The sequence below is a fragment of the Onychomys torridus genome, chromosome 8, assembly GCF_903995425.1.
Source record: "Onychomys torridus chromosome 8, mOncTor1.1, whole genome shotgun sequence".
Classification (NCBI taxonomy): Eukaryota; Metazoa; Chordata; class Mammalia; order Rodentia; family Cricetidae; genus Onychomys; species Onychomys torridus.
In genome coordinates, this window is record NC_050450.1 from 47,379,099 (window position 1) to 47,406,145 (window position 27,047).

The 27,047-nt window shown below is 48.1% G+C and overlaps 1 protein-coding gene across 1 annotated transcript in view; it reads right to left on the bottom strand.

Moving 5' to 3' along the window:
- Window positions 1–540: 540 nt before the first annotated feature.
- Wnt3a (Wnt family member 3A) overlaps window positions 541–27,047 on the bottom strand; it is a 42,952-nt gene continuing 16,445 nt past the window's right edge. The window contains exons 3-4 of the mRNA XM_036194623.1: window positions 6,348–6,613; window positions 541–1,020 (exon numbers count right to left, since the gene is read on the bottom strand). Coding sequence (XP_036050516.1) covers window positions 541–1,020; window positions 6,348–6,613 — 746 coding nt within the window. The remainder of the gene's footprint in view (window positions 1,021–6,347; window positions 6,614–27,047) is intronic.

The window sequence follows — 27,047 nt, forward strand, 5'->3', positions numbered from 1 at the left end:
CTTCTTTTCTTCGTGCTCAGAAGTTCTAACCACTCAGGGTGAAGCCCCGCCCCCACTGGATTCCCAAGCCCAGTAGGGCCCACCCTGAAGCATCCTCTCAATCTATCTAGAGCAGCGCCTCTGGGAGGAGGGACCCCAATCCCTCCCGCCCATCCACGAACCCCAACTAGTTGAGGGAGTTGCTCATCTGTACGGGTTTGAGCCCTGTCGGGTCAAGAGAGAAGTCCAACCCATATGGGGCAGGACCCCCGTCCCAGGTTGGAATTCCATCCTTAGGTGGAGCCCCACCCTCGGTAGAAACCCAGGTAGTATCCCAGGCAGGAGCCTCCCGGCTAAAAAGGAACCCAGACCCCAAGAAGGAGCTCCGGCTGAAGGCAGAAACCGGGTCCCTAGGTAGGAAGGAGCCTCTCCCAAGTAGGATCCCTGCCCTCAAGTAGGAACTGGATCCTCAGGTATGAGACCCCTCCAAGTAGGAACCCTGGCCCCAGGTAAGACCCCTGCCCCTAAGTAGGAACCCTGCGCCCTCCGTTAGGAGCCCTCCTACTTGCAGGTGTGCACGTCATAGACGCGTGTGCACTCCTGGCAGCTGACGTAGCAGCACCAGTGGAAAACACAGTGGCACTTCTCCCTTCGTCGCTCAGTGCGCGCGTTATGGCCGCGCCCGCAGCACAGCAGGTCACAGCCGTCTATGCCGTGCGAGCTCACGTTGCAGGTGCGGTCGCGCGTCCCAAAGGAGCCGGTTTCAGGGTTCGGCTCACAGAAGTTGGGCGAGGCCTCGTAGTAGACCAGGTCGCGCTCGGTGGGCACCTTGAAGTACGTGTAACGTGGTCTCAGGGTCTCCACCCAGCCGCGAGACTCGCGGTGTTTCTCCACCACCATCTCCGAGGCGCTGTCGTACTTGTCCTTGAGGAAATCCCCGACAGTGCGGAAGTCCGGCTGCGACCACCAGCAGGTCTTCACTTCGCAGCTGCCCGAGAGTCCGTGGCATTTGCATTTGAGGTGCATGTGACTGGCGATGGCCTGAGGAGGCAAGCACAGAAGCCGGTGTCTGCCCCTGGTGTGACTCAATCAGGGGGGTCCGCTCTTTGCTTGCAGCCCACCTACTCCAGAAAGCCCCCGAGACTCCGCTCTGTGGACACTTAGTGCCGTTACCTTCCCTAGGGTAACCTGGGTCTTCCCTGCCAGATCCAAGGCCTCAGGGGCCTGGGAGCGCCTTTCTCCGAGTAGGTCCCACTAATTCTCTTTCCAGGGGTGTTTAGGATAGAGTGCAGGAAGTAGGGAGCTTCAGGGGGATAGTGTGGAGATGCTGGAGGGAAGATGTGGGGTGTTGTCTGGAGCAGATGCTATGGGCTTGTTGTAAAGACTAGGAGCACCGAGCAGGGGCACTTAGAGTGGTCCCTAAATTCACTGGGTCCTGGATGAACAGAAGCTTTCCCTATGGACAATGGAGACCTTGCTCCTTCTTTAGGGGAAGGAGCAGAGTTGCTTCAAGAAGGGAATCCTGCCTCCCTTTCTTTAGGGAAAGGAGTGAGGACAAGGGGGCGTACAACCACCAGAACTGTCTAGAGTGGCCCTGTCCATTGTCCTCAGTTTCCAAGCCCTCCCTACCACATACTCCAGCCTTCCCACCCAGCCCATAAACATCTGCTCTGGACACCTCCTTGCGTCTTTCCCTTTACATTCCAAGAAGCACTATCTGCAAAACATATACTGAGTCTTTAAGCCTCATTGTAAGAAAAGCATTCGGGATGTTGCATTCATAATTTCAACATCCACTGCTATTATGGATAAATAACAAGCTGGCCATGGGGGTAGCTACTGTTTAGATCTGGCTCTGGTCGAGGTTCTCATGCTGGATGCCTGGTCCCAAGTATGGTGATGCTAAGAACTTGAAGAGGTCTTCATTGGAAGGGAAGAATGTATCCCCTTGATAGTCTATAGCACAAAGTGACCACCACAGTAGACAAAGAGCCGCTGCAAATGACAAGTGGAAAGTTTTGAATGTTCAAACAGAAAAAAAAAATTCTTTTCATTTTGAGACATGTTCTCACTATGTGGTTGCTAGCTGGTCTGGAACTCAGTACATAGCCCAGAACTTGTGGCGATTCTGCCTGTGCCTCCAAGTGCTGGGATTGTAGATATGCACCATCATGCTCAGTTAAAATAAATTTTCAGGTGATAGGCATGCTCCCTACCCTGATCTGGTCATGATGTTTTATAGTCGCATATTGAAAGGCCTCATTATAGCCGGGTGGGTGGTGGCGCATGCCTTTAATCCCAGCACTCGGGAGGCAGAGCCAGGCAGATCTCTGTGAGTTTGAGGCCAGCCTGGGCTACCAAGTGAGTTCCAGGAAAGGCGCAAAGCTAAACAGAGAAACCCTGTCTCGAAAAACAAAACAAACAAAAAAGCCTCATTGCACCCCGTAAGTAGGTTCAATTACGATGGCAGTTAAAATAGTTTACATGGAGGCAGGGAGCTGTTAGATTGTTAGGAGCTTCCCTCTCAAGGACCTTGCCTGCTGCTCACCTGCTGCCCACTTGCTCTGTAAAACTACCAGGAGTCTGAGACACAGGCCATCTTCATGTGTCCCTTGGCCCCCTACCTTGCCTAGAGTGACAGTTCACCAGTCAGACCCCAGGAGTCAAGAGTCTAGAGTGGGGTTGGGGATTTATCTCAGTGGTAGAGTGCTTGCCTAGCAAGCACTAGGCCCTGGGTTCGATCCTGAGTTTAAAAAAACAAAAAACAAAAAACAAAAAACAAAAAACAAAAAACAAAAAACAAAAAACAGAGAGTCTAGAGTCTGGGACTCTCTCTCTCTCTCTCTCCGTCGTTCCCCTTGTTCATTCTGTATGCAGTCTTGGATGGGAGGAAGGAGGAGAGAGCGTTGTGACAAAAGAGGAGGACCAGTCCATCATGATGGCACAAGACTATAAGTGGATGCTGAGGCTGGGGGATTGAGAGTAGGAGGCTAGTCTGTAACTGGGTATTCAAAAATAGAGCTACCTGAAAGCTAAACTACCCAGCAGCTCTGGCTGCGGCTTGCAAGGATTTGCGTTGGAAAGCATCAGTTTACGTCCTCGATCATTCTGAGTTCAGTCTGTTTGCATCTCCTCCAACTCTCATCTGCTTCTTCACCCTTCCTGTCGAACTGGCCTGAGAGCATGGTAGAATAACACCATGCCCGCTGCTCCAGCCTGTCTAACACCCACATTCCTGTCTTTCGCAGCCAGGCTTTCTGAGAGAGACTTTTTCCATCTCTCCTTTCTCAGTCTCTCTTGTTTTGTTTCACTTGGTCAAAGATCTCAATAGCAGCTGAGACCTGCTGGTTAAAGCAGGGATCCTGGCTAGTCCTCTAAACCAGTCAACCTTCCCAATGCTGTGACCCTTTAATACAGTTCCTCATGTTGTGGAGACCTCCCCTCCCCAGCTATAACATTATTTTCATTGCTACTTCATAACTGTAATTTTGCCACTGTTATGAATCATAATGTAAATATCTGGTATGCAGTGGTCTTAGGTGACCCCTGTGAAAAGGGTCATCCCACCCCAAGGGATCGCAACCCACATGTTGAGAACTATGTATGCTCTAAAAAGTGCATCAAGGGCTCTTGATCCCTGAGCCCTCTCTGTCTTTCCCCATCCTTGCAGTAGGGCCTGGGTCTTTGCTAGCATACTCTTCATGCCCTCCCTTCTCTCCCGTGAACATACCCCACAAAACTCTTGATGAAATGTTTGCTCTTGTTTTTTTACATTATTATTATTATTGTTATTTGGTTTTTGATTTTTTGAGACAGAGTGTAACAGTGTCACAGTCCTGGCTATCCTAGAACTTGCTGGCCTTAAACTCACAGGGATCCCCCTGCCTCTGCCTCCCAAGTGCAGGGATTAAAGGCATGCACCACCACCCAGCAAATTTTTTTAAAGTACTTAAGGCCAGGCATGGTGGCACATACCTTAAATCCCTGAACTTGGGAGGCAGAAGCAGGTGGATCTCTGTGAGTTTAAGGTCAGCCTGGTTTACAGAGTGAGTTTCAGGACCACCAGGATTACAGAGAGAGACCCTGTGTCAAAAACAAACAAACAAAACCTCTGCCATTTGTTCATTTCTTATGTCCATATGTAAATGCACACATGCATGTCACAGAGTGTGAAGGTCAGAGGTCAATTTGCAGGAGAAATGTGTTCTTCCTTCTGCTTTGTGGGTTGTGGTGATCCAACTCAGGTTGGCAGCCTTGGAGGCAAGTGCATTTATCCCATGTGCCGTCTTGTAGGCCCCATATTTTTAATTTCTAAGAGCTCTTCTTTTTCACTTCTTTAAAAAATTAACATATTGTTCCAATGTCACAAGGATAGTGTTTGATCTCTTTGGGAAGACTGATAGTTTTTGTGAAGTTTTTTTTCTTTTCTTACAGTGTCTATTTTATGCAAATTCTGTTTTTTTAAATAAAAGGATTTTTTTTTTTTTTTCCGAGACAAGGTCTCACTATGTAACCCAATCTGGCCTCAAACTCACAATATAGCCCAGGCTCAAACTCATAACCCTCCTGCCTCAACCTCCCAAGTGCTGGGATTGCTGGCCTGAACCATCACACCTAGTTGAACTTTTGTTTTTTGTTTGTTTTATTGTGTGCTTCCTGGAAAATATGTTTTATGTGTTTTTGTTTTTTGTTTTTTTTGTTTTTGTTTTTGTTTTTTTTTTTTTTTGGTGGGGTTGGGGTCAGGGTCCCAGATGCCTGGAACTCTCTATGTAGGCCAGGCTGGCCTCAGATATACAGAGATCCAGTTACGTCTGCCTCCCTAGTGCTAAGATTAAAGACTTGCACCAACACTCACTATAAAGTGATCCCACTGCCGTGTTTGAGAAACCCCCTCCATTCATTCTGGGAGAGCTGGGTTCCCCAGAGGAGAATATCCTATCCTTTGTCTGAAGGATAAGTGGATTGGAGCTAGTGTTGAGCTTTAGGAAGAGGTGGAAGGTCTGAGGGTCTGAAGTTACTGATGTACAGAGGTAAATTTCACTGTGATAACTTGTCATCAGGCATGCTTGGCATCTCCAAATGTCTGCTACAGTGAAGGACAGGCAGGTGCCTGGCCACAGGAGCTGTGCAGAGGAGCCAGCAGTTATGAAATGCTTCCTTGCTGACTTACTTGCTTTTGGAGACAGGGTCTCATGTACAAGGCAGGCCTTAAACCTTATGCAATAGAAGCTGCTGTTGAACATCTAATCCTCCTGCCTTGCCTCCACTGAGTGTTGGGATTACAGGCCTGAACCACCATACCCAGTTTAAAACGCCTGTAAACTACACTTTCAAGAAATGTCTCTGTTTTCACCTCCGTGACAGACATTCCTGGGTGGTGTGAGGTCCCTCTTCAGTCGATGACTCAGTTCTTGGCTCTGCTATACCACTGAGCACTACCTATCTGGACACTCGTGCTCTGAGAAGGGAAGCAGGGCTGTGTGTGAGGGACACTAAACATATTGAGGATAAGCAGCTTCAGTGAAACTTATCTATGTATGTAAGTTCAGACCTTCCCCTTCTCCTGAAATCTCAGCATCAGCCCCTGAAGTCCAGGGATACCCAGAAGAAGGTAAATAAAAGGCTATATATACCCAGGTATAGTCAGAGGAAGGGAGGACCTTCAACAATGCTCTGTTACCATGTTTCCCTGTTCCGGTCCTGATTATCACATTCCTTTGATAACATATTCTCGTTCTCTCTCTCTCTCTCTCTCTCTCTCTCTCTCTCTCTCTCTCTCTCTCTCTTCCTATCTCCCTCATCTTTCTAAATAATCAATAACCTGTATCACCTCTGCACTATAATTCTCTATCTCAATTCAATCTCTATCTACTATACCAATCCATCCATTCATCTGCTTTTCCCCTCTCTATTTTTTCCCTTTCTCTCTCTCTCTCTCTCTCTCTCTCTCTCTCTCTCTCTCTCTCTCTCTCTCTTTTTCTTTCCAGAGCTGAGGACCAAACCCAGGGCCTTACGCTTGCTAGGCAAGTGCTCTACCACTGAGCTAAACCCCCAACCCCTATTTTTTCCCTTTCATGTCTTGTCCTTTTATGTATGTAGAACCCTCGGACAGTACATGTCCTGTGGCTGCCTCCCTTCACTGTCTCCTTCCCAGGGACCCTAAGTCCACAGGTGAGCTTGGCATCCTCTGGGAACACAGTGGACACTTGAGGTACAGCTGAGTAGTGTCACAGGGTCCCTTGATAGAAGGAAAGCAGACCTGCAGCCTGGTCACCAAAAGCAGCCCTCCTCCACCCTGCTCTGCCCCTCTGGGCATCCCAATGAAAAAGCAGCTCTTGCTTTGGAACCCTGGGGTTCTGTGTACATACCTGGCGCCCAGCCTCATTGTTGTGACGGTTCATGGCAGAGCGGGCATCTGGCCGGTTCTCCCTGGCATCAGCAAACTCCCGAGACACCATTCCGCCAAATTCAATGTCCTCGCTACAGCCGCCCCACTTCCAGCCCTCGCCTGGGGAGCCCTGGAGGCGGCTACTGCACCCACAGATGGCGGCTGAGCCCTCTGCACAGGAGCGTGTCACTGCAAAGGCCACTCCGGCAGAGGCAATGGCATGGACAAAGGCTGACTCCCGGGTGGCTGCAGAGGAAAGAGATAAGGGTTATGGAGGCCAGGTGAGGAAGGCTGCCATCCAAAAGCCAGAAATTCAAAAACCAGGGCTGAGAAAGGAGAACTCAGTACACACAGGATCCTACCATTGTGCTTCTAGGGGTCTTTTCTGAAGAATATTGGCCCTGACCACCAATGTCCCAAATGTTTTCCCTAAGTGCATGCATCTCTCTCTCTGTCTCTCTGTCTCTCTGTCTCTCTGTCTCTGTCTCTGTCTCTGTCTCTCTCTGTGTCTCCTCTCTGTCTCTCTGTCTCTCTGTCTCTGTCTCTCTGTCTCTGTGTGTGTGTGTGTGTGCGCGCGCGCGCGTGCGCTTGTGCATGTGCCAGGGTTTTGTTAAGGTAGGGTTTTACTATAGAGCTTTGGCCGGCCTGGAATGCTCTAAGTAGACTAGACTGGCCTGGAACTCACAGAGATATGCTTGCCTCTGCTTTCTAAATGCTGGGGTTAAAGGCATCAAAGGCATCATCGTCAGGCCCAGCCCTTAGGTTTTTGGTTTGTTTTGGTTTGTTTTGGTTTTTGTTTGTTGGTTGGTTTGGTTTGGTTTTTGTTTGTTTGTTGGTTTGGTTTGTTTTTGTTTGTTGGTTACTTACAGTAGTTTCAGGGCTTACACTGGGTTGGTGTCTGTGTGGAGAAGGTAGCGGGTCTGGCTCCATTCTTCCATGAGTGGATATTGATATCCACTTTCCTAGCACCACTTATCAAAGGGACTGTTCTTTCTTGAATGTATGTTCTTCATACATTATGCTGCAAACTAATTTGGTGTAAATACGTGGATTTATTCCTTGTGTCTGTTGTTGTATGGTTTTGGTTAGGATGGCTTACGATAGCCCCACAGTGTGTACCATGAGATATTGTGTAGTCGCAAATAAGAATGAGATTCTGCCACCTGCAACAAGACTGACAAACCCAGAGAACACTGTGAAGTGAATGAGCAGACGCAGAGGGACAGGTGTGGGGTCTTCCTGATAGCAGGAAGTAGAGTGGGCTAGCTAGCAGAGGCCAGGGCGAGGAGAGGTTGATCACGGGTCCAAATCCCAGATAAAAAGGAGAAAAGGTTCTGGTATACTACTGAACAGTAGTATGAGGATAGTGGAAAATGGATTGTATTTTAAATTTATAGCTTAAAAAGGATTCTGAACATTCTCAGCATGCTAAGAACCCTGATTGGATCATTTTTAATATAATCCTATACTGAAATATCACACAGCACCTTAAATACATAATAAAATGTAATAAAAATAAATAGGAGCTGGGGGTGTAGCTCAGTTGGTAGAGTGCTTGCTTAGCATGCACGGAGCCTTAGGATCTTATCTCTGGTACCACACAAACTGGGAATAGTTGTACACTCTGTAATTCTAGCATCAGGGAAGGGGAAGCAGGAAGATTAAAAAATTCAAGGTTATAGAGCCTAGGCTTGGGCTACATGAGACTCTCAAAAAAAAAAACCAGATAAATAAAATAAAATAAAATATAATAATGTGCTACAGATGTAGGTCAGTGGGTAGAGAACCAGGTTGGCATGCCAAAGGACCCTGGGATCAAGCCCCAGCTCTGCCTGGAAGGAGATGGTGAAGGTGCACAGGCCTATAATAGAATCCCGATCACTCCAGAGGTGGAAACCAAGGAGCAGAAGCTTCAGGTTCAGCCTTAACCTCAGACAGTTCAAGGCTAGCCTGGGCTACATGAGGCCCTGTCTCAGCACAAGAAAAAATAGATCTTTAACACTATAAATTAATATTGAAAATAAACAAATAAAAGGTAATAAAAAAATTTTTTAAACCAGAACTCATTACACACTTGTAATGCCTGTACTTAGAAGACTGAGGCAGGAGGATTGCTTTGAGTTCAAGACCAACCAGGACAGCTCTTCTTGGTTATCAACTTGACTATATCTGGAATTAACTAAAGCTGAATCTGCTGGATACACCTGTGAGGGAATATTTTGATTTGTTTTTCAAGTCAGGGTTCCTCTATGTACTCCTGGCTGCCTGCCCTGGAATTTGCTCTGTACAGCAGGCTGGCCTTGAACTCAGAGATCTATCTACCTGCCTCTGCCTCCTGAGTGCTATGATAAAAGGTATGCATCACCACTGCCTGGCTTTTTTTTTTTTTTTTAATAAAGATAAGGTCTCTCTACATAGCCCTGGTTGTCCTGGAACTCACTGTGTAGACCAAACTGTCCTAGAATGCACAGAAACCTGCCTGCCTCTGCCTCCTGAGTGATGAGATTAATGGTGTGTTCCACCATGGCCTGGGATTTTTCTTGATTGGATCATTTAAGGTCAGAAAACACACCTAAATCTGGGCTGCACCTGGTGGCAGCCTATATAAAGGACACAGAAGAAATCTTCGCCTTTTGCTTGCTTGCTCCCTCGCTGGCAAGTTTATTCCTTCACTGGGGTTAAAGCCTACTTCTTTGGGATTCTTATGTATACTGAAGACCCGCTGAGACATGCCGCCAACTACTGGATTCTTGCACTTTCTGTTGGAATACAGTCATTGTACCAGCCAGACCATAGCCTGTAAGCCACTCTAATAAATCCCGTTTTAAAATATAGAGAGATTCACTCTGTCACTTGTGTTTTTCTAGAGAATCCTGGGTAATACACTAGGGTTCCAGAAGTACACAGCCTGGTGCTCAGTACCACGTCTTAGAGTGCAATGCACACCAATAAGGTGCTATCTCATGCAAGCACAGGACCAGTCAGCAGAGTGAAGAAAACACAGCCTTGCACAGGAGGAGGGTGGAAGGAAAATATCCATCATGTGAGAGTCAGTTTGGCAATACAGGGCCTTATCAGAGGCTTCAGTTACCCATAGCTTGTCACAATTTGAAAACGTTAAATGGAACAGTTGGAGGCCTAGAGAGAGAGCCAGTGGAAGACTGCTTGGTGAGCATTCGAGAGGCCGTGGTTCCCAACCCCAGCACCACATACACAAGGAAAATTCCACACACAAAAAAGCTTTTAAATTGCATATTGTTCTGAGCAGTGTGGTGAAGTCTCACGCTGTCTTGTGCTGTTCCTTACTAAGACATACCTAACCATTGTGCAGAGTGTCCATGTTTATATATATATATATATATATATATATATATATATATATATATATATATATATATATATAAAACTCACAGAATAGTCTCTCAGTGGTTGCCTGGGGATCAGACAGACAGTTGCCAGGTTCAACGTCACAATGCTTGTGGCTAAAGTCACTCTTGTTTTACCTAATGGTGGCTCTGAAATTGAGTGGTGAAACTGGCAGTCTGGATATTCCCGAGGAAAGCCACAGAGTGAGAGAAAATTCTCAACTTGATAAAAGGGAAGAGCAATCACATGCTGAAGTTGTAAAGACTGGTAAGAACAAATCCATGATGGAACTCAGGAGGAGAGAAGAAACTCACACTAGCTTTGTTATCACCCAGCTATGAAAACATGTAGCCCAACAGCTCACAAAGAAAACTTGTCAATGAGAGAGATGTAAAGCACCGCAGCTATGTTAGAACTGTTCTGTTTGGGTTGGCCATTAAATCTTACTGTGTCTAACGTATATGAAGCTTTATCATAGGTGTACAGACACAGGAAAAACAACAGTCTAGAGTTTGATGTTATCCCTGACTGCAGGCATCCGCTGCAGGTCCGGACCGGGGGCTCAGACTGAGAGGGCAAATCACATGAATGGATCTTGAAATGATCAGTTGGATCATATTGACTAAAAAGGCAGAAAACACAACAGAAAACAGAGGTGAATAGTATTCCATTTTCTATATACACACAAAAATTTCATTATCCATTCATCTGTTGATAGACAACTAGGTTAATAATTCTTTGCTATAGTGATTAAGCAGCAATAAACATCTGGGGTGCAAATATCCTTCATGGTAGAGTTTGGAGTTCTCTGGGTATATATATATATCCATGAGTGAAACAGTGAAGTCATATGGTAGTTCTAGTTTTAATGTTCTGAGAATCCCCAAACAGATTTCTATAATGGCTGTATTAATTTGCACCTCCCCCAACGGTGAATAAGAGTTCCTTACTGAGAGAAGGCATTCTCTCCTCTACTTGCCACCAGATATAGGTGTGCTTGCTATATGATAAACATGGTTCTCTGACCAAGAGGGACATGCATCTGACACATTGACTAGCAGAGATTTTACAAACCTCTCTAGAAATCATTCCAGACTGAAAGCCCCACAGGCCTGCAGGGGGAGCTACACACAGGCTCTCTTGGACTGGGGACCCTCTATTAGAAGTGGGGTGGTGTCACTCAGCTCCTGGGTAGAAACTCCCAATCACCTCTTGAGATTATGAGACTCTTCACAGAGAGCTGTCCTCAAGTCCTCCTCCATACACAGGGAACTGTCATTCTGGGAGACAAGCGGGTAACGACTTCTCATGCTTCCACAAGCCATAGCTGAGAGGCTAAACTCATGGAGCTCTGTGTGTCCTCAAGCCCAAATAGGCAGGGACAGAGGAACTGTGAACAACTACACACACACTCAGACTTGCCCACCAAGTTGAGCATGCATCACACGGAGATCGAAGAACTCACATTTCCTTTCATGCTAAGGACACAGTGTGAGCTGTGGTTACCTCTAGCTGGCTGGCCAAGACCTCTTGGAGCCATTGGCTTTCTCTGTGGGCTTGCACCTCTGCCTAGATGGCCCTCTGCAGACTCCAGCTGCTCTGCTCCTAACCTGGGGCACTGTCAGACCCTGGACAGCTACTGCAGCTACCTAGGAGCCCAGCCTCTTGCCACCACTTCCCACAGGAAGCTGGCTGGCCAGAAACAGCCACCCTGGACACTGAGTCCATCTCGTACCAGAACCACAGAGAAGCTCCCAAATGGACTGCCACTCAGCCTTCAGCTGCCTCCACTAGTCGTGCACACAGCTGCCCAGCTCCGTGCCCTGTGCCAGTGTGATGTAGGGCCCCCCGAAAGTTACTTAAAGCTCCCTCGCTGCTGGCCTTGTGTTCCTTTTCTCAGCCACTCGCTGGTCTCTAGCCATAGTCAGTCTCCTTCTTCCCTGGACGAAAGCTGCCCCTGTTCTGCTCTGCAGCATGGCAGCCAAGGGCCCGGGCACTGTCCACCCAACGTGGTCTCTGGCTCCCTGAAATGCCAGCTCCGGCTATTCCTCCAGAGGAGTTCAGTCTGCTAGAATTAATTTCCAGCCCAGATCCTTCCCAAAGGGCAGGGTCTGTATCTTGTCCACTGTTTATTTCCATTCCAGAACACAAGCTACCCCTTCCATATCTGTGGTATCAGGGGAAAGAGCAGAGGTCCTGGGCTGGGGCAGTGAGTCTACCCTGGGGAGGCAGAGCCCAGCTGAGACTCTTCTGCGCTGTGTGTTCTTTGTTTGTTTGTTTGTTTTCTGTTTTTTTTTCGAGACAGGGTTTCTCTGTGTAGCTTTGCACCTTTCCTGGAACTCGCTTTGGAGACCAGGCTGGCCTCAAACTCACAGAGATCCGCCTGCCTCTGCCTCCCGAGTGCTGGGATTAAAGGCGTGCACCGCCATCACCGCCCGGCTGCGCTGTGTGTTCTTGAATGGAACCAGAACAGACACTCCACTCTTTCCCAACATTTTCTTTGGGCAGGGGTGGAGTGGGGTGGTGGGGTGAGTGTGTGGCTTTTGAGACAAGGTTTCTTTGTGCAACAGCTCTGACTGTCCTGGAACTCACTTTGTAGACTGGGCTGGCCTCGGAACTCTCAGAGATCCACCTGCCTCTGCCTCCCAAGTCTTGGGATTAAAGTCATGCGCCACCACCGCCCCAACCCTAGCATTCTAGAAAAGCCCTCCACCCTGTTTTCCTCTCCAAGTACAAATGTTCAGTGCAGGGATAGCCTGGAGCTGAGGTGCCTGAGAGTAAACATGAGCCTCACTAGACACACCCACTTAGCCTCCTGCCCTCCACTTAGCCCTATCCTTATTTTTTTCTATTTCTTTTTTTAGGCAGGGACTTGCTTGCCTGCAGCTTACTGTGTAGCCTAGGATGACCCTGAACTCCACAGGTGCTAGGATTACAGCTGTGTGCTACCACACCTAGTTTTAAGTAGTGCTGGAATTGGAACCGGGGGATTTGTCCCTGCTAGGCAAAGACCCTACCACCTGGGCTACATCTCCAGTGCCTATTTTGTCTTTGAAGGAGCCAAGCCACTCCTGGTGCCTCAAAGGCTTTAGCTCCCTCTGTCTTTCTGCACAGAACCTGAGTCTGGGGCCAGGGGCCTTGAGCTTACCTTCTCTTGGGTGCAACTCAGAATTCTACTTCTCTGTCTGCACCCTCACATTCCAAGTCTCGAGGCAGCCCTGGGTTACCTTATCCAGCTCAAGTGTCACCCCAGTGCCCCTCCCCCTCCCTTCTTGGCTCTAAAAGATAAGGGACCAGCACTCTGGGCCTTGCCCTGGCCCTGCCCAGAACAAGGGCTTCAGGCTCCCTTGCTTATCAGGACCCAAGCAAACAGCCTGGAGCTGGTAGACACACTTGAGGGGAAGGGAGCTCAGGAGAAGGAGAGAGCCACACAGAGCTTCAACTTGAAGTGGACAATAGTTCATTCTTGCTCAGCTCCGTCACCAGCAAGCTAGAAAGTGCCCCCTTTCCACCGAGCCTCAGTTTTCCCTAGTGTCACATGAGGAGGTCAGGGAGGCTGCTGATCAAGTCAGGGCAGGACCTTGGTTTTTCGAGACAGGGTTTCTCTGTGTAACTTTGTGCCTTTCCTGGAACTCACTTTGTAGACCAGGCTGGCCTCGAACTCACAGAGATCTACCTGCCTCTGCCTCTTGAGTGCTGGGATTAAAGGCGTGTGCCAGCATGCCTGGCAAGATCACAGTGTTGATGAATACAGTATGCCCATAATTTCAAGGATCTTGGGAACAGACAGGTTTTCTCAGAGAGGAAATCTATTACTTTCATTGGATTCCTACAGGTGAATGAACCACCGCTCCAGAGCTATCTCCGTTGTAGAGTGAATGGGAACAGGGCTCTCCCAAGATCCCTGGGGAAGACACAGTAGTCCAGTCCTCACAGCAGAGTTCTCTCCACAGCAGTGCCCCTGTCAGGTTTCAGTTTCTGTTGACTCAGCAGAGGTGGCCTGCATAAAGGTAAAGGCTTCCAGGTGAGGGAAGTGTACCTCACTCCTGAAAACAAGTGAATCTGTTCAGGCAGTAGCCAGATGAAGAGGTGGGTGCCCACGGGCTACTGAGCCAGGACTCTTACAGACAAGTGTGGCCGATTTGGGGGGAGTCATCTGGGGCAGAAGTGAAATGCGCTTTGGGGGCTAGAGATTCCTACTGTCTTCAGACCCTGAAAGAATTGTTCTACAAGAGAAGCAAATTCCAAGCCGGGTGTCACGGGTCATGCCTGTAATTCCAGTATCAGGAAGGCTGAGGTGGGAGGGTCAGGGATTGAGGTCAGTGCCTCTTCAGCCATATCCCAATTCTCCTCGAAGAAACAATCTCAGAGACTAGCTTTGCAGTGGTCTTACTGGGTTTAAGCAAAGTATCACTTATCTAGGCTTCCTTCATTTCCATTCATCTATTTCATTATTTATCATCCATCCATCCTCCACCAAATAATTCAGTTATCTGCCTACTATCCACCTATCATCTACTCATTATCCACCCACCATCCACCCATCCATTATCCTCTATTCCTCCAGCCACCTACCACCCATCTGCCCAGCCACCCAACTATCCAGAATATGAGAGTCCATAATGAGCACTCACTAAGCTCAGAACTAGAAATGCAAGATGAGTCATATGCAAGGTGTCTGTCTCAAGAGCCAGGCATGAGCTGAACATGGTGGTGCATTTTTTTTTATTTTACTTATTTTAGTTTTATGTGCATTGGTGTTTGGACTGCATATGAGGGTGTTGGCCTCCCTGGAAATGGAGTTACCGACAATTGTGAGTTGCCACTTGGGTGCTGGACATTGAACCCGAGTCCTCTGGAAGAGCAATCGCTGTTCTTAGCCACTGAGCCATCTGGTGGTGCATTCTTAATCCCAGCAGTTGGAAGGGAGAAACAGGAGGATCAGTTAAAAGTCATCCTGTGTCACAGTGGTGAGTGTGTGTGTGCCAGTGTGTGAGTGTTTACTGAAAGCACCTACTATTAATAGGTTGATGTTAGTCTGTGTCTCCAAATCCAGCAGTACATTTTTTTAAAAAATGAAATTGGGAGCACTGAAGTTTGGTGCATATATGTTTAGGATAGTATGTTATACTATGTATGTGTTTAGGGCCAGCTATCCCTGTTGAAGCTACCCTGCACAAGGCTAGAACCAGAGAATCCCAGGAGACAGAGGGGTACCCTCACCTATGCCACACTGCACAGTACACACTCCTCCAAAGACACAGAAGGATTAGGATTACCAGCCTGGCCTGAGTGTGTCAGGCACCTCCCTCCAGATGGTGCCCTGTCCCCCTAATTTCCAGACTCCAAATGAGAGCTCACTCCCCTGCCCACTGGTGGGAAGAAGGAAGAACAGGGCCAGTCCCCTTAAAGCCCAACTATGGCACAGTCATAATTGCTCCGACTGGCCAGAGCCTGCTTGCCGTGGGAGCACCAACTCTCTAGGGAGCTTCAATCTCCTGTCACCCTGAGGAAGGACAAACCATCCTTCCCATTCCCATCCTGATGTCTGAAAGTGCTTCCAGAACATTCAGTGGGTGGGCACCCCTTCCCCCTCCAGCGTTCAGCACGGCAGGCTGAGGGCAGACAGGGGGATCCGTGCAGCCCCAGGCCCCGCCCTGGCGCCTCCCCTCCGAGGTTGCCCACCGTCCCTCCTTCCCCAGGCCCTTTTCCTGGCCTCGAGGAGCCGGGCGGCCCGGAGGGGGTGTCGCGGTGGCATTTGGTAATCACACGGCGGCACAAAAGGCCCCGGAGCCACCTGAGAGCGGAATGCGCCGGTGCCCCACCGTGGCCGCGGCCCCTGACACCGCCCGGGCCCGCGCGGCCGGGCGCCTGGCTGACCTGCTGGGGCTGATGAATCCGGCTTTGTGCGACACTGTCACGCCGCGTTAGCCCCACAATGGCCAGCGATATTTTATATGAATTTCCCCCTGGCCGGTGATTAGGCGATCGCCGGCCAGTCATAGCAACCTGGAAGTATGCGCTGCCCGCCGCGCCGTCGGGCGCGAGGGGAAATCCTCTTTCAGACGCTTTAATTCAACACCCCGAAGGGCGTGTGAATCGCCAACAGCATTTTCACTTTTCCCTTGTGCTTAATCTTGTCGTCCTCGCAGGGACATTGTGCTCCGAGCCGAGCTCAGTGGGATGTCGGCCGGGGTCCCCCCTCCCACAGCGGAGAGTTAATGATATACCGGAGAGGCCCCCAGAGCCAGGGGAGCCCCCACCCCCAACGCATCGTAAATGGTAACACTTTCGGATGGGGGGGTCAGGGGTCGCAACCTGGATTTGGGGACTCTGCTTCCCTAAAAAGCTGCCCTTTCTGTCCCTCCAGAGCCCTAGGCTCCGGTTGTCTCGCGGGCTGGCCCCATTGGAGCTAGCCCTTCCATAGGCTGAGCACACACAGAGAGGTGGAGGACCACCCCCCGAGGGGCCACGATGCTGAGGCCAGTCATCAGGAAGGGGGCTTGCCTGGGGGAGGGGAGGAAGCCAGGCTGCTGTTCCCTGCTCAGACCCCAAGTAGAGCAGGGAGTAAGTTGGGAAGAAAGTAAGTTCCTCCTTGGGTTGGCCAAGGGCAAGGATCTCAGTACTCAGCAGACTCTGAGAGTCTAATGTCCGTGAGCGCCCACCTCTGCCACCTGTTGTGACTCCAGAGGTCTTGGGGACCCAATAGAAGTCCAGTCATTATGTGCTGTGAGTGTGGCTGGCCTGGAGGTGTCTCAGGAGGGAGGGGTGGACCACACCCAACACAAGGTAAGAGGTCAGTGTGATCCAAATGAAGACTTCACAGTGAATAGGGGTTGCCCTTAGGGACCAGTGGAGACCACTTCCACTAGGGGTGCAGAGATACAACCATGGGTAGATTGGGCCCTTCCTTCACAGGGAAGCCATCTAGGCCCAGGAACTTCCGAGGACCCCTAGGCATAGCCTCAGTATGCAGACAGGTAGAGACCCCAGTTTTCGTGGCTGTGGGCTCCAGCGTCCAGGCCATGATCCTTTATGTTCTAGATGCAAAAGTCTCACTCAGCCAAGAGTCTGTCCTCTTACAAGGCCACATGTTTCAGAGCCTGCTTCCCGGACTCTGGGCCCCCACGTCCTCTGCACCACCCACTAGCCTTTTAGCCCAACCAGATGTTTTGTTGACCTTCATCCTGTGAACCCTGACTCTGGAAAGGCTGGCCCTGGCCGATTTTTGCCTGCTTACAACTATCCCACCCATTTCACCTTGCCAGAGGTCAAGGTAGGCAAGTCACCTAGCGCCTGCCCCTGGGGACATATAAACTGCTCATAATCATCCTGTACTCAAAATTCTTCAAATGCTTCCTGACTCAAGGCAGGTAGCTCCCTGCTACCTTTAGGTGCAGAGCAATCTAGACTCCAGCTCAGCTTCGGGGGCTGGAGCTTCCTCAGGCTCAATGTAGGACCTGGGTCTCAGGCCAGGCAGATACAGTGTGGATGGTACTGGGTCAGATGTGAGCACACTCATTGCCATGTGTACCCACAAGCCCCCATTCACACATGAGTGCTCAGTGCACACACATATGCACATACATGTGTACAGTGTACATGAAGAGACATTTGGGTACCCACATGTGCATATACAAAGCATGGGAGCACACACATACGTATATTTGTAGCTCCCATTCACACATCTACATACATATATGCAATACACATGAATGTACACACAGGTGCACAAATGTACATGCACAATGGCACATACTCATGCCTGCACACATTTATACACAGCACACACATGCATCTAGTTACACACATACCCATGTAAGTAAGGTACAGCTACACAGATACATTCTGACACATGCCCATGCACAGCCCACATGCAGACATAGTAACTAACATGCTCACTAAACACATTCACAAGTGCACATGCCCACCTAAGACACTCATGCACACGTGCATATATAAAACACATGCACACACATTTGTATATAACACATGGGTGGGTGCACAATCTCACATACATGCATACATCCATTCAAAAGGCTGGCTCCTTTCCTCACGGCTGGCTGGTAGATGTTAAACTCTGTTCAACAGAGGCCACCTCGGCAGGGGTGGCCAGGCACCCCTGTGGTCCCTGCCACAAAGCCTAGGGTAACCTTTGACATGATTAGGGTTGCCCTGACCCTAATCCAATCAGATTGATTACTTTGAGGCCAGCGGGCAGGCAGGGGGTGGGGGGCACAGGGCTTCTGGAGCCAGCCCTTCTGGGGGCACATGGAGGGTTTCTTCCTCCCCTGGCCACCAGAAGAGAAGGAGAACAAGAACCAAGGAGGGGGCATGGGAGGGGGGGGACATGAGAGAGGAGAACAGGGAGGGGGCATGAGAGGGGGGAACAGGGAGGGGGTCATGGGGAGGGGGACATGGGAGGTGGAGGATGGGGGCTTTTGGGGAATGGAGGGCACAGAGAGAAAGGAGAAAGCAGCAAACTGAGAAAGGCTAAGACACGTTTGCAAAGAGGGCAGTGCCGGGGTGCAGCAGTGCAGGGGTGCAGCAGTGCAGGGGTGCAGCGGTGCAGGGGTGCAGCCTGCGCTCCAGCAGGAAATCCTCCAGTGCTGCCAGGGGAAAGTAGATGGGATCCTGAAGACAGACAGCCTGGGCTCTATCCTGAAGGCTGCTTCTAGGAGGTGAGGTTAGGCAGAGGAAGGCGGCAGGTGCAGCCCTAGGCCCCAATGCTGACATGACTATCTGCTCTCTAGGGCAGAACCACCTACCTGCACCAGCTGCTTGTCCCTAGACAGCCTGGTGTGTTTGTTCAAGAGCCTCCTGGGGACACCCTCAACACCCTGCAGCTCTCCTACCCTCACCCAACAATATGAGTGTGATGGGCTGATAGCCTGTCTCCTTCCTCCACCCTGTATCTACTCTCCTCATAGGCTCCTGCCATACTAGAAACGGTTTAATTATACTGGTGAGCCCTGCAGTCTTCCTGTCCCTTCCCCTCTCACCCCTGGGCCTCCCCAGGGTGATCACACCACTGTCTGCCTGGAGAGTTTGGAACCAGGCTGGTGAGCGCCTCTCTTGCCCCACTTTCCTGACTTGTAAAACACATGCACCACAATGGTGGCCTCAGGTAAGTCTTAGGAGTCAACCGGCTATGTATACTGAATTCTCAAACAGCTCCTGGGAACTACTGTCTATGCACGCTTAAAGAAAGAGAGAAAAGGAGCAAGTTCCTCATGGTCCAGACTAAGTGCCATCTTCCCAGGGAAGCCCTCCAAGATACCCTCGGGCCCCAGCTCCTTGTCTTGCAGTCAATCATCCAACACACTCATAGGCTAGAGCACACCTGGGTGTGCCCATAGGATGCTGGTCACATGCACACGGGCTGTGTGCGCCGGCAGTGTGCCATGAGTGGTTACTACCATATACTACACACACTGGAGAACCTCTCGTGTCCCAGCTCTGGTTCTGGAAGACTTCTGGGTCTTTCTAGAATGTGTTCAGCCCTGGAGAATTTGCCCTAGAAATCAAGAAAAGAGCACTGCCACTAGCTCCAGCCCCTGTGAAACTCCGGTTTCTTCCAGCTCTGTTTTCCACAAAGCGTAAGGAGGGAAGATGAATGGGTGGCTCATGCCTGTAGCCTCAGCTACTTGGAAGGTTGAGGCAGGAGGATTGCCTGAATTGGGGCATTCAAGAAGAGCCTGGGCAACATAGTAAGGTGATATCTCAAGTTAATTAAAAATGAAATTGAGTCGTGTGCTCATGAATTTAGAAAACTTTTTTTTTTTTTTTTTAAGACAGGCTCTCACAATGTAGCTCTGGCTGGCCTGGAACTTGCTATGTAGACCAGGCTGGCCCCGAACTCACAAAGATCCACCTGCTTCTGCCTCCCAAGTACTGGGATTAAAGATGTGTATCACCATGCCCTGTCTAAAAACCTTTTCATAATAGAGTGTCATAGAATTTTTGGCATAATTCCAAAAGATTGAAAGAATGGATTATTTAATACAAACAAATTTCTCTTAGGACTGGAAAGATGGGTCAGCAGGTAAGAGTATGTACTGCTCTTGCAGAGGATCCAACACCCACATGGCAGCTCACAACCGTCTGTAACTCCAGCTCCAGCTGATCCAATGACCTCTTTTGGCCTTCACAGACACTTGTACACATGTGGACATGTTTGTGCATGCGCGCACATGAACACACACACACAAATAACATATTTATACACACACACACACACACACACACACACACACACACACACACACACACACACACACATATTAAAAGACCTTTTAGGAGCTTGAGAGATGTCTCAGCCATTAAGAGCACTGGCTGTTCTTCCAGAGGCCTCAAATTCTGTTCCCAGCACCCACATGGTGGCTCACAACCATCTGTAACACTAGCTCCATGAATACAACACCCTCTTCTGGCCACTGCAGGCTCTGCATGAATGTGATACATAGACATACGTGCAAGCAAAATATCCATATGCATACAATAAAAATAAAATATTTTTTAAAAACTGTTTTATCTACTTATCTTTGTATAAAGGTTTCTTACTCCTGAGTCTACAAAATTAAAAAATTGGATAGATCCACAATTATTACTGTCTATGGTAATGGGCTGAAAGCAGTCCCTCTAAGGTTAAGAAAATGGGACGCTCACTCTGGACATCAGAGCAAGGAAGCAAGCATCTGGAGTGGGAGGAAATGGTGAAATCATCCCGTGTGTAGAGCAGTCTAAGGAATCAATAGGAAAAACACCTGCCAGAGCCTATGAACAACTTCAACCAGGTCATGGAACAGCTGGTCAATTGTACAGCATGCAGCTCTATGCTGCCCCAGTAACCAACAGTTCAAACACAATAGCAGACAAGTAAGCAAACAATGGTGAGCTGGGGCTCTTGGATGAGAGGCATGCGGATCTCTGTGAGTTAGAAGCCTGGTCTACAGAGCAAGAAAAGCAAGATGGGGCTGAGAGACAGTTAAGAGCACTTGTTGCTCTTGAAGAGGACCCAGGTCCAATTCCCATCACCCACATGGCAGTTCACAACTGTCTGTAATCTGGTTCCAGGGGATTTGATGCCCTCTTGGGACCTCCCTGGCACCAGGCATGATTGTGGTGCATAGACATGAGTAAGCAAAACACTCACACACATAAAATTAATTAATTTTAAGAAAGAGAAGAAAGAGCTAGCCAGTGATGGTACACATCTTTTTTCCTATCTATTTTATTTATAAATTTATTTATTTCTATTTTATGTACATTGGTGTTTTGCCATGGGTGTCAGGTCCACTGAAACTGGAGTTATAGACAGTTGTGAGCTGCTATGTGGGTACTGGGAACTGAACCCAAGTCCTCTGGAAGAGCAGTCAGTGTTCTTAACCATACATGGAGCCATCTCTCCAGCCCCGTTGGCATATATTAATTCCAGCACTCAGGAGGCAGAGGCTGGTGGATCTCTGTGAGTGTGGGTTGGTCTACAAAGCAAGTTCCAGGACAGCCAGGGCTCTGTTCCACAGAGAAATCCTGTCTTGAAAAACCAAACCAAAATCAAAAGCACAAAAACAAACAACAACAACAAAAAAAAAAAAAAGGAAAGAAAAGAATGTTGTTTACAATAGAATAAAGATGGAAGAAATGCTTAGGAACAATTTTAAAGGCAATGTACAAGACTTAGAGATGGAAACTATCACGTGTCACTGAAGGGACAGGACCGTGAAGGTATCCCATGTTCATGGATCAGGAGACTTAACACTGTTAGTGTGGCAGTATTGCTCCTCCTCCAGGCCCTACACAATCCCTAACATCCCTAAGCATCTTTACACATGGGAGCCGGAGAGATGGCTTAGCAGTTAAGAGAACTGGCTGTTCTTTCAGAAGCTCTCTGTTCGGTTCTCAGCATCACACGGCAGCTCCCAGCTGTCTATAATTCTAGTTCTAGTGGATTCGATGCTCTCTTTTCTGTGGGCACCAAAACCACAACATGATACACACACATGCATACAGGCAAAATATTCATACACAAAAATAATGAATAAATCTAAAAAACTGTTACAAGTGGATCCCAACATGCACTTGAAATATAAATGGCCTCAAATAACCAAAACAATCTTGAGTAAAAAACAAAACAAAACACTGCCAATCTATAGACATGGAAACAGCGTGGTGCTAGTATGAAGATGGTCATACAGACCAAAGGAACAGAGTAGACAATTTATACATAAATGCATGCACATAAGGCCAGTTGATTTTTGATGAATGAACCAAGACCACGAGGGAACAACGTTCTCTGCAGCAAATGCTGTTTGAATAACTTCATTTCCACACGGAAAAGAATGAAGTTGGATTCCATTCTCACACAATAAATAAAAATAATTAACTCAAAAAATACCAAATAGTGCTGGAGAGATGGTTCAGTGTTCATGAACACTGGCTGCTCTCCCAGAGGACCTGGGATCAATTTCCAGCCTCTACATGACAGCTCACAACCATCTGTAAGTCCAGGGAATCTTTTGGCCTCTGTGAGTACCAGGAGTGTGGTACACAAATATACATGCACGCAGAATACCCATGCACATAAAATAAATAATTTAAAAAAATTAAAACGAAATCATAGACCTAAATGTCGGAGTTCAAGCTATAGAACTCTACCTTTTTTTTTTTTTTTAAATATAGAATCTCACTGCGTAGCCCTGACTGGCCTGGAACTCACTATATAAGTAAGGCTGTTCCTGAACTTACAGAGATCACTGCCTTCCAAGTTCTGGGAATAAAGCCACATGCCATCACATCTACCTTGAAGCTATAAGACTCTTAGAAGAATATGTAGTAAAAGCAAGCTTCTGTAGCCAACATAGTGGTGGCGCACACCTTTAATCCCAGCACTCAGGAGGCTGAGGCAGGTGGATCTCTGTGAGTTCCAGGCCAGCCTGGTCTACATAGTGAGTTCCAGGACAGCCAGAGCTACACAGAGAAATCTTCTCTCAAAAAACAAAACAAAACAAAAAAACAAAAAAACAAATTAAATAGATAAACAAAAAAAGCAAACACCTGTGGCCTCAGGTTCAGCAGTTTTCTTAGAGATCAAAGCCAAAGAAAGAGCTGGGGAATTGTCATCAAAGTTAAAGACTCTTGTAGGAGGATGGAGAGACAGCTCAGCAGTTGACAGCATGTATTGTTCTTACAGAGGACCCAAGTCCAGTTCCTAGCACCCATACTGGGCAGCCCACAACTGCCAGTAACTCAAGCTCAGGGAGATCTGAATGCTGTTCTGGCCTCTAAGGGCACCCTCCCACAGGTTCACAAACCCATACACAGACACACATGTTACACACTAAAATACACTTTGAAAAATTTTTAAAATGTTCTATCTGTGTGTGTTTTGTCTTCATGTTTAGAGGCTGGAAAAGAGAGTGGGGTTCCATAAGATTGAAGTGACTGATGGTTGTGACTCTCCATGTGGGTTCTAGGAATTGAGCCCAAGTTCTCTGGAAGAGCAACCAGTGCTCTCAACAACTGGGCCATCTCCCCAGACCCCCAAAATTGATATTAAAAAAAACTTCTGTGCCTCAAAAGATACCTTCAAGAGAGTTGAAAATGAAGCCAAACATGGGCACATATATTTATTAATCTCCACTCAAGAAGTAGAGGCAAGAATATTAGGAACTTAAGGCCAGCCTAGGCTGCATGAGACCCAGTGCCAAGGATAGAGAAAAAGTCCACAGAATGAGAGAAAATATTCACAAGTTATATAATGGATGAGGGGCTTGCAATGAAGTGTTGCCTGCTGAAAGGCTGTTGAAAGGTGATTGGTGATTATATAGTATATGTATATATATACATGAATGTATCAGTCCTGTATATTATATATTATATATGTATTTCTATTATATATAAAGGACTCTTAAAACTAAATAACTAGAGTCAACAAGATGGTTCAGTGGGTAAAGGAGCTTGTCACTAAGCCTAATGATCTGAGTTCAATTCCTAGGACCCACATCATAGGAAGAGAGAGCAGATCTCTTTTCTGACTTCCACATATGCGCTAAGGTATAAATATTAACACACACACACACACACACACACACACACACACACACACACACACACAAACACACAGAGAAAGCAAAACTGTGTTTTGAAAAAACCCTACAAATAACCAAAACCCAAACCAAATACAAATGACTCTACTAAAACACAAATAAAAGAACTGACGAGATATTTCTCAAAAGGGGACACACATAACTGCAAAGTTCTAGAAAAGACGCTCGCACCCAGCAAGGAGGCTACAAGAAAAAAAAATGCTGTCGAGCTGGGAACCTGAATCCTCGACCCCATCTGCCCACGATGGGACCGTAAACGTTCATCGCTTCCTCAGTGTTAACAAGGTTGGTGGGTCACGTGAGTCCCCTCCTTGCTCCTGTGAGAGACACACCTCAGCATCATGGGGCTGGAGGCAGATGTTGTGGTGACCAGCCCAAGGTCTCACATGGACTGATCTTAACAAGATGTTTTAGTTACTATCTCTGTGATAAGATGCCCAACCGAAAAGAATGTTTTTGGAATCCTCCGGCTCAGGATTCCAGCTGCTTCGGTCCATCCCAGAAAGGCAGGAAGGTGAGAGGCTCTGTCTGTGGTAATGGAAGCCAGGCTTGTTCGCTGCAGCACAGACTACAGACTGGAACCCTCAAAGGCCAGCCTCTCTCATCTGCTCCTGCCAGCCAAGACCCCAGGTTCTAAAGGCTCCAGAGCCTTCAAAATAAGGTCACAAGCTGGGGACTAAGTGTTCAAAATATAAGCCTGTGGAAGACACTTCAGATTCCAACCATGGATATTAGAAAATGTTGGGCATCTCATCCACTCAACACAGCCATCCTTGCTTCAAGTGGGACAGGCTTCCCCCTTCTCCCCAAAGTCCCTTCTGCTTTCTTATCTGGAAGAGCAAGGTCCTGAGAACCCCCATGCTGGGCTTGGAGTCCCCTGTATGTGATACACATGTCTCCTGCCTGGGCACCATGGCCATGACAAGGCATGGAGACCCATGTAAGAATGTTCTGCATTCACACTGAACATCCACACGTGCATGCCCCACATACGTACATGCACCAAACCCCAGACGCCACTAAGTGCAGCCACACATGGATTCACAGGTGAGTGTAGCACCATCCTGAAGCCACGTGGGCACATGCATGTACACACCACTGCCACAATACTGTGATGCTTTGAAATAAAGTGTTGCCTGCTGAAGAGCTAATGAGAGGTGATCAGATCCTCGGCTGGGAACTAGTGAACAGACTGGACAGAGTCATAATATCATGGTGTTTTTAAGAGACGCAGCCTAATTGGGGGCAGAGGGTAGAAGCATACTGGGGGCATGTCCCGGAAAGATATCCTCATCCCTGGGCCCTTTCTGTTGCTTTCTCTGCTTCCTGGCTACAGGGAAGTAAGAAGCCGTTTGTAACACATTCCAACCACCTCATGACTGCCCTGCCTGAGGCAACCGAGCCACGTAACCATGGGCTGAACTCTTTGAAACCATGAGCCAAAATAGATCTTCCCTCTTCAAATTGTTTGTACCAGGAACACTGTCACAACAAAACAAAAACAAGCAAAAAATAACAAAATACACCCATGCGGCTTGTACACAGTCATGTAGGAAGACATGTGTACACACTAGCGTTTGTATTGTGGCACGTACATAGAATACACAGGATGGACCACACGTACACATACTATAAGCCATTTTCGGGAAACCGTATCACTCTTGGGACCCTAACTTCCCCTGTCTACAGCAGTGGCTGTTCCTGTGGGGAGTAACTGTGTAATTAGCCTGACTCGAAGCTCTGAAGTTGCAGGCTGCAATTACTTTCCCATTTTATAGATAGGGACACTGACACTCCTGGGCGTGATGGATGTCATCAGGAAAGGAAACCAATGGTGGGTCATGATGTCGGGTAAAAGGGGGTCAGAGGAACCATAGGGTCAGGGCTGCTGGCATGACATCATTCTATGAGGCAAACAGCTGGCTTGAGAATGGAGGCTGATGGAACTGGGCAGAGCCACACTAACAGCAGATTGCTGGCAGTGAAAGGCAGGGGATCAGAGTAAACGCACCCCAAAGGCTCCTGGCACTGTCTTCTGCTTTGTCCTGACTGGAAGAAAGACTTTAAACACCTTCAAGGTCACAAGGAGATGGCCGCAGGTGCCCAGCCCCATCCCCTCTCTGCAACACTGTTCTCCTTGAGGACCGTGTCCAGTGAGCTTGCTTCCAAGCCAGACTCGCAAAGCCCTGGTTGCTGTTCCATTCTGTACCTCAAATGTGGGAGCATCGAGCAGATAGGTGCACAGGGTGGGGACAGGGGCAGGGGCTCACAAAGGGGCTGAGTGCATTTTGGCCTCTGCAGCAAGCACCTGAGGCTGGGTGGCTCAGGAACCACAGACATCCATTGCTCACAGTTTTGGCCTACCCACTCCACTTTGCTCCCACAGGGGAATGATGTCCTGGGCAGCAGAATTAGGTCAGGTCAAAATACATTCTATATGTGTTTAAAAATGTCCTCTTAAAACCCAGTACAATGAATATATGCCTACAGAACAAGAGAAAAGGAAATGAAATTCACAGATGGCATCATCCTATACACATACATTTTTACATACAAATTTCTAAGGTGCACACACACACACACACACACACACACACACACACACACACTCTCCATGTAATGGAATAGTATTCGGCCATTAAAAAGGAATGAAGCATTGATGTGTGTGGCAACATAGACGAACTTTGTAAATCTCACACTCAGTGAAAGGAGCCAGCTACAAAGGGCCATAGAGAGCATAATTACACAGAAAGGAAATGTCCAGAACAAGAAAACCACAGGGGTAGGAAGCAAACCAGTGGTTGCCAGGGGCACTGCGTAATGGGCTTGGGGTTTCCTTTTGAGATGATGGAAATATTTTGGAATTAGAAGTGGTAGTGTCGCAATTCTGTGGGTGTGCTAAGTGTGCTGAGATTGTATGTTCTAAAGTGGTTTTAATTATATGATTTTCCTTTCTTTTTATTTTTTTAAGGCATGAAAGCTTTCATTTGGTGTGTGTTCTCTCTCCTTCTGTCTTGTTTCTTATTCTCTCTGTCTCTCTGATTCTGCCTCTGTCTCCCTCCTGAGTCCCAGAAGCCACAGAAAGAAGTCTGTGCCCCAGTCAGCACCCTCTCTTGCACCTGGTGCTGAGCCAGCCTCACGTGGACCTACACGTGGATGGGATGCACCAGGAAGCACAGCCAGCCCAACCCCTGACCCCCAGCAGC